The sequence below is a fragment of the Bubalus kerabau genome, chromosome 2, assembly GCF_029407905.1.
Source record: "Bubalus kerabau isolate K-KA32 ecotype Philippines breed swamp buffalo chromosome 2, PCC_UOA_SB_1v2, whole genome shotgun sequence".
Taxonomy (NCBI): Eukaryota; Metazoa; Chordata; class Mammalia; order Artiodactyla; family Bovidae; genus Bubalus; species Bubalus kerabau.
In genome coordinates this window covers 99791752-99804192 of record NC_073625.1, presented here as the reverse complement: position 1 = coordinate 99804192, position 12441 = coordinate 99791752, and the positions used below count along the sequence as shown (strand labels likewise).

General features: G+C 38.4%; 1 protein-coding gene across 11 annotated transcripts in view; it reads right to left on the bottom strand.

Moving 5' to 3' along the window:
• DZIP3 (DAZ interacting zinc finger protein 3) overlaps window positions 1-12441 on the bottom strand; it is a 125594-nt gene that overhangs the window by 108539 nt on the left and 4614 nt on the right. For 8 of the 11 annotated variants that reach the window (XM_055568098.1, XM_055568103.1, XM_055568105.1 and 5 more), the window contains exons 2-3: window positions 2713-2790; window positions 1886-1987 (exon numbers count right to left, since the gene is read on the bottom strand). The exons of 1 other annotated variant lie outside the window; for it this stretch is intronic. In XM_055568098.1, the coding sequence (XP_055424073.1) occupies window positions 1886-1917 (32 nt within the window). In that variant the 5' untranslated portion in view covers window positions 1918-1987; window positions 2713-2790. Of the gene's footprint in view, window positions 1-1885; window positions 1988-2712; window positions 2791-3671; window positions 3738-12441 lie in introns of all 11 variants that reach the window. 2 more of the 11 variants (XM_055568099.1, XM_055568100.1) reach the window with 2 other exon arrangements.

The window sequence follows — 12441 nt, the reverse complement described above, 5'->3', positions numbered from 1 at the left end:
AATTTTGCTATAATAATAAACCTGAAATATATATATATAGCATATAGTAATGTTCCATATTTAGCCCTCTTTCTTCTTACTACATTTTCTATTTAAATCAATCTCATTTATGCCCACGAATAAACACCCTCAAATAGGAATCAGGTTCTTCTTATTCACTATTTTTACCTTCAAGTTTCCAGCTCAACATCTGATATAAAGTAGGCACTCAAATATTTATTGAATGTATGAATATACAAACAAATAAGTAAGCAAACTTCCATGAATTCAAATAATAACCCATTCCAATGATTCACAAATCTGTATCTGCAACCTTAATTGTTCTTGGATGTTACAGCTACATATTTCCATCCACCTATTTGACAATCTCCGTAAGACTATCTTAGCGACACCTCAATCTGCTCATAGCTAAAGTTGAACTCATTATCTGTCCTGTCTTACTTTCTCAACACTCATTAAAACTATTCTCCTTTTGTGATCTCCATGTTACTTAACAGTACATATTTCCTTGTGATCATTAGAAACCTTCAACCTATCTCTACTTCTCCTCTGCCCCTTTTCTCATAACTTTGAACAAAATAAAGCTAACTCATCAGGAGTCAAACTCCTCCCCAAGAATTTATCTTAAATACTTTTTTCTTGCTGTTTCCTCCACTAAACAACCTCCCATGTGACCTGCTTCTACATTCATCAAAAGCTATCTTTATCCTTTAAAGCTCAGTCCAAATGTCACCTTGTAAAAAGCCACTGAACCCCCCCCACCGTCAATTAGTGTTTCATTCTATATACAGGCATAGCATTTCTACTATAATACTTACACATGCATTTTGCCTAAAGATAAAACAACTTTTTATATATCTTCTGACTATATTATAATTCTAAGTTGTTGTTCAATTGCTAAGTCACGTCCAACTCTTTGCAACCCCGTGGACTGTAGCACACCAGGTTCCTCTGTCCTTCACTATCTCCAGGAGACTGCTCAAATTCATGTCCATTGAGTCAGTGATGCTATCTAAGTACACGTATTTTATTTTAGTCTTATTCCCTAAGTGTCAAGGAGGTAATTAAATATTTGCAAAAACAACACATTGCTTATTATATGAGATAGGGCAAGGTGAGAAGGAGGTCTCCAATACTAACCAGCTCTTTGCTATTTTATGGGAAAGGTATAAGCAGGATGAACTTTCCCTAATTGGAGGGGAGAGATTGACATTTAGCCTAGGCCCAGTTGAACCACTCAGTAGTCTTCTGTGTTATACTAACGCTACTTTATATAAAATGGAAAAAATAATAGCATTCCCTCTTAGAGTTGTTATGAGGTTTATATGGGTTAAGGTTTATAAAAGCATTCAAAACAATGTGTGGCAGAATGTAAGTCTATTTAGTGTTTCTTTCTCAGTCGTGTCCAACTCTTTGCGACCCCATAGACTATACCCAGCAAGACTCCTCTGGTCATGGAATTCTCCAAGCAAGAATATTGGCGTGGGTATCCATTCCCTTCTCCAGGAGATCTTTCTGACCCAGGGATCAAACCCAGGTCTCCCACATTGCAGGCAGATTCTTTATCATCTGAGCCACCAAGGAAGTCCCAAATCTATTTAAGTGCTTGTTAAATGATAAATAAAACATTACTTTGTTGTGAATGTCCCCAGTGTGGCAAGCTATGGCACATCAACTCTTAGCTATTGAGTCAGGGTCTAAGTTCTTAGAGAAATTTTTTAAAATTAGATTTTACCCAGTTTACATCCTCTACTAAAAAACTGTTAAGTTGTCTTGAAACATAAGGGTTTCAAGACACTAGCTTCTCAAAATTTTGTGAGAAAGGCAAATGTTGTGTCTTTAGACTGTAACACCTACAGTCGGTTTTTGTCAGCCCATCCCTTACCTCACAAAAAATTCTTCTGGTAGAGAATCCATGCTGCATAATATTCTTATGCAAATCTTATTCCAAGGCTTGAAGACTGACTTTTACGACTGCTGTTTAAAGCTGTAAGGGAAGTAATGCTTTTAGTAGGAGGATAGGAGGATTTCATTCTTTTTCCCCACTACTTAAATAATATATAATCATTAAAGAAAATTTTGAAACTGCTATAAAAGAGAGTGAAATCACATAGTTTCATCATCTAAACATAAATAATATAAATCATTGCCTATGTTTTAATATACTTTGGTCCAAGCACATGTATATTTTACCAATTTGTAATCATATTGAATATGGAATACACCACAGTAGCTTCTTCACTGAATTATATCAAAAGCACCTTTCATGTTATTTTATACTCCTAGTAAACATTCTCAATGGCTACATAACAATTGATTGACTGTGGTTTCCTTAGCCATTTCCTGATAGTCAAACATTTAGTGTTTCCCATTTTTTCAATAAATAATTAATACTGTGATAAACTCCATTGCCTGTAATGGGATTACTATACTTAATACTATACTATCCTTACTATAAATCCTCAGAAATAGATTTCCTAGGTCAAAGACATAAATATTTTAAGCTTCTAGGTGCATATTGCTTCCCAAATGGTTTGTAATAATTTATTTCCCAGTTATAAGAAGTACCTCTTTAACACAATCTTTTTTTTTTTCTTTAATTGAAGGATAACTGCTTTACAGAATCATGTTGGTTTCTGCCAAGCCTCAACATTTCATTTAGTCTAAAAACATTTTGGAGAAGGAAATGGCAACCCACTCCAGTATTCTTGCCTGAAAAATCCCATGGATGGAGGAGCCTGGAAAGCTACAGTCCATGGGGTCGCAGAGAGTCAGACACGAGTGAGCGATCTCAAAGAAAGATAGAAAAAATAACATTTAGCTACTTTTCTTCAAAATTGTATGAATCTCCATTAATAGGAGATGAGAGATATGAAGAACTCTTGCATATTTCCTGATTCAAATATCATTGGATGCTGTGAGTGTTTCCTGAAAGAATAAAAAAAAAAAATACTGTGGCAAAATAAATGAAAACTAAAGGGGAATAAAGTATCATTAGCATATCTACTGCAGAAGGCAATGGCACCCCACTCCAGTACTCTTGCTTGGAAAATCCCATGGATGGAGGAGCCTGGTAGGCTGCAGTCATGGGGTCGCTGAGGGTCGGACACAACTGAGCGACTTCACTTTTACTTTTCACTTTCACTTTTCACTTTCATGCACTGGAGAAGGAAATGGCAACCCACTCCAGTGTTCTTGCCTGGAGAATCCCAGGGATGGGGGAGCCTGGTGGGCTGCCATCTATGGGGTCGCAAAGAGTCGGACACGACTGAAGCGACTTAGCAGCAGCAGCAGCAGCGTATCTACATCTTTTATTATTACTCTCTAATTTAACTATCCCAAAGCCAATTCTTCCAAAATCAGTCCCATTTGATCTCTTTTACTGAGGGTTCAGGTCTCCAAATTCTATTGCCCTCTGTTACACTGGCTTCCCTTTCTGGTCCCACTGTACACAAGCTGAGGAAGAATTACAGTAAAAGTACATAAAACTATTGCATGGTTCAGTTCAGTTCAGTCACTCAGTCATGTCCAACTCTTTGCGACCTCATGGACTGCAGCACACCAGGCCTCCCTGTCCATTACCAATCCCCAGAGATTACTCAAATTCATGTCCACTGATTCCGTGATGCCATCCAACCACCTCATCCTCTGTTGTCCCCTTCTCCTCTCACCTTCAATCTTTCCCAGCATCAGGGTCTTTTCAAATGAGTCAGCTCTTCACATCAGAGCATGGTGCTCTGGGACAAAGAAAGAAATTATTCTATCTATATTCTTTATTTGACTTAGCTTCCCTGTTCCCTGGTGGCTCAGATGGTAAAGTGTCTGCCTACAATGCGGGAGACCCAGGTTCGATCCCTGGGTGGGGGAAGATCCTCTGGAGAAGGAAATGGCAACCCACTCCAGTACTCTTGCCTGGAAAATCCCATGAGAGGAGCCCGGTGGGCTACAGTCCATGGGGTCTTACAAAGTCGGACACGACTGAGTGACTTTACTTCCTGTTGGCTCACGTGGTAAAGAATCTGCCTGCAATGCGGGAGACCCAGGTTCGTTCCCTGCGTAGGGAAGATCCCCTGGAGAAGGGAATGGCAACCCACTCCAGTATTCTTGTCTGGAGAATCCCATGGACAAAGGAGCCTGGCAAGCTACAGTCCATGGGGCTGCAAAGAGTCAGACACGACTGAGCCAGTAACATATACCAGTTCTCAGTTACACAAAAAGGCTTGAGAAACAAGGATAATTCTCTAACAATTCAATGCTAGCTAATATTTCTTAATCAAACTACAAATGCAAAGATTTGCAGACTTCCACTAAACTCCCTCATTTACAATGGAGCTTTCTAACACCCATTTCCTGCCCATACCTAATAAAACACTTCTTGCTGTCAGTATTTACATAACTCGCCTATATAATATAGTTCTCCTAGGTATATTATTTTGTACTTTTAGTCTTATTTCAAAAACTCAGTATACAAAGTCATATGCCTATTAAAATTTGTGTTCTCTATTCAAATACAAAGATATAAACTAAAGCCAATAATGAAGCACAGAAAGGTTGGATAAAACTTGCTATTCTTTCACACAAATTCAGATCTGCTTTATCCCTTAATAAAGCTGTACAGAAAAGGACATGGCTTTGAAAATTGTAGGACTGTGATCAAGCTGTTTTTATCATTTCTTTAGCCTCCCTGTTATTTTAATTAAAAAAAAAAAAAACTGACATTTCATAGCCAGAGCATACAAAGTATGCCTCTCCCAGACAAAATAATCCTCTCATTTTCTGAATTTAAAAACTCAGGCCTGGATATTCCCCTTTCTGATAAACTCTCCTTCAGTTAGTAACTGTTTGCAAAGATCATAGTCAGGCTGAAAAGGAGGAAAACCCTCTGGCAATAAGGCAGAGAGAATGGAAGGCCTCTACTAAGCTATTCAGTGTTCAGTTTGAAAAAGAAAAGATTATAAAATTAATCAATAAATTAAAATATATTTGGATCCTAAATTAAGAGTTTAAAAAAGCTAATGGCTTTCTTTTTCAGCCTGCTTTAAAATACAACCTGAAAAAAAAAAAAATAAAATAAAATAAAATACAACCTGATATCAATCTCTGTGGTGAAAGGTTTTCCAGGAGACAAGATCATTCAGTTCAGTTCACTTGCTCAGTCGTGTCTGACTCTTTGCGACCCCATGGACTGCAGAACACCGGGCTTCCCTGTCCCTTCACCAACTCCCAGAGCCTACTCAAACTCATGTCCACCACATCGGTGATGCCATCCAATCATCTTATCCTCTGTCTTCCCCTTCTCCTCCTGCCTTCAATCCCTCCCAGCAACAGAGTCTTTTCCAATGAGTCAACTCTTCGCATCAGGTGGCCAAAGTACTGGAGTTTCAGCTTTAGCATCATTCCTTCCAAAGAAATCCCAGGGCTGATCTCCTTCACAATGGACTGGTTGGATCTCCTTGCAGTCCAAGGGACTCTCAAGAGTCTTCTCCAACACCACACTTCAAAAGCATCAATTCTCCAGCACTCAGCTTTCTTTATACTCCAACTCTCACATTCATACATGACTACTGGCTAAACCATAGCTTTGATAGATGGACCTTTGTTGGCAAAGTAATGTTTCTGCTTTTTAATATGCTGTCTAGGCTGGCCATAGCTTTTCTTCCAAGGAGCAAGCATCTTTTAATTTCATGGCTGCAGTCACCATGTGCAGTGATTTTGGAGCCCAAGAAAATAAAGTCTGTTTCCATGGTTTCCCCATCAATTTGCCATGAAGTGATGGGACCAGATGCCATAATCTTAGTTTTCTGAATGCTGAGTTTTAAGCCAACTTTTTCACTCTTCTCTTTCACTTTCATCAAGAGGCTCTTTAGTTCTTCCTCACTTTCTGCCATAAGGGTGGTATCATCTGCATATCTGAGGTTATTGATATTTCTCCTGGGAATCTTGATTTCAGCTTGTGCTTCATCCAGCCTGACATTTCACAGGATGCATTCTGCATATAATGAGTAGGGTGACAATATAATGCCTTGATGTTTGATGTACTCCTTTTCTGATTAAGAACCAGTCTGTTGTTCCATGTCCAGTTCTAACCATGGCTTCCTGACCTGCATACAAATTTCTCAGGAGGTAGGTTAGGTGGTCTGGTATTCCCATCTCTTTCAGAATTTTCCACAGTTTGTTGTGATCCACAGAGTCAAAGGCTTTGGCAGTCAATAAAGCAGAAGTAGATGTTTTTCTGGAACTCTCTTGCTTTTTCGATGATCCAGTGGATGTTGGCAATTTGATCTCTGGTTCCTCTGCCTTTTCTAAAATCAGCTTGAACATCTGGAATTTCACGGTTCATGTACTGCTGAAGCCTGGCTTGGAGAATTTTGAGCATTACTTTGCTAGCATGTGAGATGATGAGTGCAATTGTGCGGTAGTTTGAGCATTCTTTGGCATTGCCTTTCTTTGGGATTGGAATGAAAACTGACCTTTTCCAGTCCTGTGGCCACTGCTGAGTTTTCCAGATTTGCTGGCATATTGAGTGCAGCACTTTCACAGCATCACCTTTCAGGATTTGAAATAGCTCAACTGGAATTCCATCACCTCCACTAGCTTTGTTCGTAGTGATGCTTCCTAAGGCCCACTTGACTTCACATTCCAGGATGTCTGGCTCTAGATGAGTGATCACACCATTGTGGTTATCTGGGTCATGAAGACCTTTTTGTATAGTTCTTCTGTGTATTCTTGCCACCTCTTCTTAATATCTATGGTGAAAGGTTTCCAGAATTGATCATTAATCCCATCATTTCCCAGGAGCTGAGCTGCCATGTGGCAAGCCCCACAGGCAAAACCGGCAGCAGAGCACTTTACAGCCTTTCTTGGGAAGGAAGGTATAAATGCCTAGCAACAGAAAGGAAGCAGCCAGCCTGCAAAGTTACCACTGTACTTCTGAAATAATCAAAAGTTCTCACTATTCTAGAAGAGGCTAAAGGATACTTTTAAAATCAGGGTTGCTGCTAAGTCACTTCAGTCGTGTCCGACTCTGTGCGACCCCATAGACGGCAGCCCACCAGGCTCCCCCGTCCCTGGGATTCTCCAGGCAAGAACACTGGAGTGGGTTGTCATTTCCTTCTCCAATGCAGGAAAGTGAAAAGTGAAAGTGAAGTCGCTCAGTCGTGTCCGACTCAGCGACTCCATGGACTGCAGCCCACCAGGCTCCTTCATCCACGGGATTCTCCAGGCAAGAGTACTGGAGTGGGGTGCCAGTGCCTTCTCCGAAGATCAGGGTTAACATGGGGGAAAGGGTGAATCCAGTTTCCCCATGTGTATTCATTTCAGTAGACTTCCCTTGACAGCAGGAAATCAAACATTTACTCTGCCTTTCTGGAATTGAGGAACTGCCCTTCAACAGGAACTATTCAGGTCTGGCTGGCTGACCACAGGGCAAGCTAAAGTTCAGCGTCGATTTAAAGCACATCTTTATCCACTAACCAAAATGATTTTACCTGCATGTTGCTTTACTGGTTGAAAATAAGGTATTGCCATCCATATCCTGAGGCAGCAAAATATCTTTTTTACTGCTCCCCCTTTCTGAACTTCCATTGCCCACTTTTCCTCTCATGGAATTATAACAATTTTTTTAAATTTAAGAGTTTCCTTTCCCTATTTTTAAAGCTGTGCTATTCACAAAAAAGTAGGCACAACTATTGTTTATAATTTTTTAATCATTCATTTAAACATTTACCTTGTAGCACTGTCACCTCCTTAAACTGTATATATTTACATTGTATTTATATCCACTTAAATGCTCATCTTAACTCTTGTTACTTGACCAAGTTAGAGGCTCCACCTGGCCAACAAGTTTACATTTCAATGTATGGGTGGATGTCCTATGGTCCTATGAATTTGCTAGCCTTATCAGTTGTGGCACTTACAGATAACACATTGCCAGGTGGGAAAAGTGCATAATAACAGTGTAAAAAAAGCAGTAAAAATAAAGTTCATTTTTCTTAATGCTACTAGCTTGAAAAAAAAAATATTGGGCTGGGTAAATCTTGGTTATGAGAAGTTGTCCTATGCATTTTTAGGATGTTCAGAAACATGCCTAGCTAGCCAGTATATGACAGTAGCAACTCTCTCTCACCTCTCAGCCCCATTGTAGCAATCAAAAACATCACCAAACACTGCCAGATGCCCTTCAGGGGACAAAATTGCCCACAGCTCAGAACTACCTAATTAAATGAATTAAAATGAAAAGGCTAACTAAATGAATATAGACTGTTCTCAGCAATTAAAAAAAAAATCCTGTGATTAGGTATCATGTATGTGTGCGTGTGCTCTGCCACATCCGACTCTATCACCCCATGGAATGTAGCCTGCCAGGCTCTTCTGTCCATGGAATTTTCCAGGCAAGAATACTGGAGAGGGTTGCCATTTCCTACTCCAGGGGATCTTCTGGACTCAGGTAACATGTATAAACACAACAAATTATTTGTCTACAAAAAGGAGAAATGATAAAGTATCTCATTTAGTTTCCATCAGTGTGAAAAGTTGAGAGGTTGCACAGGATTCGTAGCTAAGAGCACAAGAGACACTGCAGCCAGTTTACGAGAGTGTACAAGTCAGCTTCAACACATTTAACCATGAAACCTTAAGTGGAATGAACATCTCCATACTTTAGTTTCCTTATTTGAAAAATAGGGGGAAAGTTGAGCCATGATTCACAGGGTGGTTCCAAAGAGTAAATGTTTTAAAACATGTAACTGAACATAATAAGGACTATATTTGTTACTATCATCATCTTCATTTAATTTCATTTAAATTTATGGCAAAATCAGTTCACTTTCCTTCCAATTCTCTACCTTGGAGAAAAGCTATTATATGAAAAAGAATAGTAATAATGAGACTTAAGAAAATGGGTCAAAAACATCTTTCAAATATATCCTACATGATAACAATTGGCAGTTTAATATGCATATATTTGGCACCTTGCAGTTTTCATATCAACACATATGAATCTGCCATATTCTTTAAACTGCATGATATCCCATTGTATAAATGAAACTATTTACCAGACCACTACTGATAAATACTTCAGTTGTATCCAGTTTGTGTTTGTATGTGGGTTTTATATATATTTTTTTGGTATTATAAACAATCCTGCAATAAACAATCCTGAACATGCAACTTGGTCAAATTTTGAAAGCTACTTTACAAAGCTGGATTTCTATTTCAGCACTGAATTAAATGTATTTCAGGTCTGTTACTAAAGCAAATTCTGACAATGCTAGTTATCATTCTGCTAGACTTTACCAAAGAATTCTAAAACACTCCTGTAACTGGAGATGTGAGATGTTCTGGCCACATATAGTACAGTAACCACTCCAAGGCTGAAGAAACTACGAAGAGGACACTTTCTAGGAATAACTCAAGACATTTTTATGGGAGTTTCTTTGAACCAAAATTTTAACTATTAATCTGTCTGCTAGTCAAATAGAAACAGTCATTCTTGGTGGCTTTGAAAAGAGTAAAGCAGGAGTTTTGTGGCTTCAGCACTCTCACATGTGAGATAGTAAACAAGAAGGGCTAAAGACATCAGTTTAAACTCAAAGAATAACTGACTCTACAATTAATTTGTTATTAGCTGTCTGAAGAATGGCCAAAATATACTGATTATTTGATTTTCTAATTTTCCATTTATTTCTTCCATTTTGTATTAATTTAGGTTCTTGGCAAAGACTCAAAATGAACATCTGCAAGACATAAAGAACCCATTGCAATGCTGGAGACCCGGGTTCAATCCCTGGGTTTGGAAGATCCCCTAGAGAAGGGAATGGCTACCCACTCCAGTATTCTGGCCTGGAGAATTCCACAGACAGAGGAGCCTCGGGGGCTACAGTCCATGGGGTCACAAAGACACAACAGTGACTTTCACTTTGGCAAGGCCTCAAAACATACCTATACAAGGGAAGCCAAAATATCACTTTCCCCCAAGGAAAAAAATATATAGTTTGCTTAAGTAAACTCCAAGACTGATTGACAATGGTTGGAAAATCTATGCAAAAGTTATCAGAAACCAAAGATTTTATCTGTCCCCAAAGATCAGGGTACTACTCAGCTCTAGCTATTTAGCAAAGATCATTGTTGGCACTATCTGGCAGATCACACCAGGACTCAAGAAAATAGCCATGCACACCCAAGGCCCAGAAAATAGCAATGCACACCCAAGGCCCCATCCTTACAAATCTGCCAATATGGGGAACATCCTTGCCAAAATTAGCATCTTGTCTGAAGAAGGTATTTAATTCTCTTCAGATCTATTCAGTCATTTATTCCTGAACTTACACAAGCAAATTTGCAGTATACATATACATATATATATATATATATATATGTTATAAATATTTGGAATGTATCTATTATAAATATGCACAGGTTAGACTTCACCTGAAAAAAAATCCAAATATTAAACAATCCATCAGTTTCAGGTTACTTACAGGTAGCACTGCGAAAACCATGCTATTCAAAAATGCAGCTAGGACTGTTGGAAGGACCATTCGTTAAGCAAATGCTCCAAAAGTGGGACATTTTCAGTCATTTAAAAAATATTACATTGTCATTACAGTTGTTAGACAATAATGAAAAAAAAGGATATGACAGACTGTTAAGACATGACTCATATCAAGATGACAATCAAGCAGGGAATAAAGAATACAGTATATACTTGACTCTCCCACCACCAACGACCCTACCCAAATCCAATATTATCCTCCATCAGGGTTAAAGATTTTGGAGAAGTCTCCAATTTTTTGGATCACATACTTCTAAAGAAGCAAATCTGAAAATACAATGAAAATATATGGCTAGCAATTCATTTATGCTATTAATGCTATTGTAAGTACTACTATAAAATAAAAAGAGGAAGACTAAAATTGGTAAAAACAAAAGTTCTAATATTTATTGAACTGAACTGAACACTGTAATAGTCAGTTTCACATACCTAAGGTGTGCATACTCTACTTTGGACTCCCCTGTTTCAGAAAATGACTTCACATTTTAATTCAGGAAACAAATATATACCCCTTTCATGATCTTGATAATTTCTATTTCCTATAAGACTAGAAAATTTTAAATGAGATATGCAGAAGACACTGCTCTGCACAGAGGCTTTCAACAAATACTAGTTATAATTAAAAATGATTAATGTAAGTTAACTTAAAAGTGTGCCATTTCATGTTTGCTGCTGCTGCTGCTAAGTCGCTTCAGTCGTGTCCGACTCTGTGCAACCCCATAGACGGCAGCCCACCAGGCTCCCCCGTCCCTGGGATTCTCCAGGCAAGAACACCAGAGTGGGTTGCCATTTCCTTCTTCAATGCATGGAAGTGAAAAGTGAAAGTGAAGTCGCTCAATCGTGTCCAACTCCTAGCGATTCCATGGACTGCAGCCTACCAGTCTCCTCCGTCCATGGAATTTGCCACGCAAGAGTACTGGAGTGGGCATTTCATGTTTACTTATAAAATCAGAGAAGGCAATGGCACCCCACTCCAGTACTCTTGCCTGGAAAATCTCATGGATGGAGGAGCCTAGTAGGATGCAGTCCATGGGGTCGCTAAGAGTCGGACACGACTGAGCGACTTCACTTTCACTTTTCGCTTTCATGCATTGGAGAAGGAAATGGCAACCCACTCCAGTGTTCTTGCCTGGAGAATCCCACGGACAGGGGAGCCTGGTGGGCTTCTGTCTATGGGGTCGCACAGAGTCAAACACGACTGAAATAACTTAGTAGTAGTAGTAGTAGTATCTATAAAATTCGATTCAGAAACAATGGATAGCACTTTTTTTTGTGGTTGTTGCTGTTAACAATATTCCTTTATTGTTATTTTAATGTCTGTGGGAATTTGTGATGGTTCCGTCTTTAATTACAGATATTGATATTTTGTTTTTGATTGTTTTCTTGAGAGAGATTGCTAGCGGCTTATACCTTTTATTAATCCTTGCAAAAAATCAATTTTTGTCCTGTGGATTTTTTCTATTTTTTTGTTTTTCCCACCATTGTTTTTATTATTTCTTTCTGACTGTCTCTTAGGTTTAATTTTTTTTTCTATTATTTTTTTTCTTTTTTTTTAATTTTATTTTTAAACTTTACATAATTGTATTAGTTTTGCCAAATATCAAAATGGATAGCACGTTTAAAAAACTCAAAAGTTTTGGGGATATGAAATTAGATGTGAAAATGCAGGACAAAACATTTACCCAAATTATCCATTGCTTGTATTCTTAGAGTTGAAGTCTGTGAAATGTACATTAAATAAAATCAGGAACTGTTTGAAAAGTGAGAACGTTAATTTTATGGTTTTGTAAGTCATTTACAGATTAGCTTAATCATATATGGTTGGGACAGAAACCAGGATGAAAAATAATTGTAAATGGAGAATAATTTTGGTTTATTTAGGTTTCCTG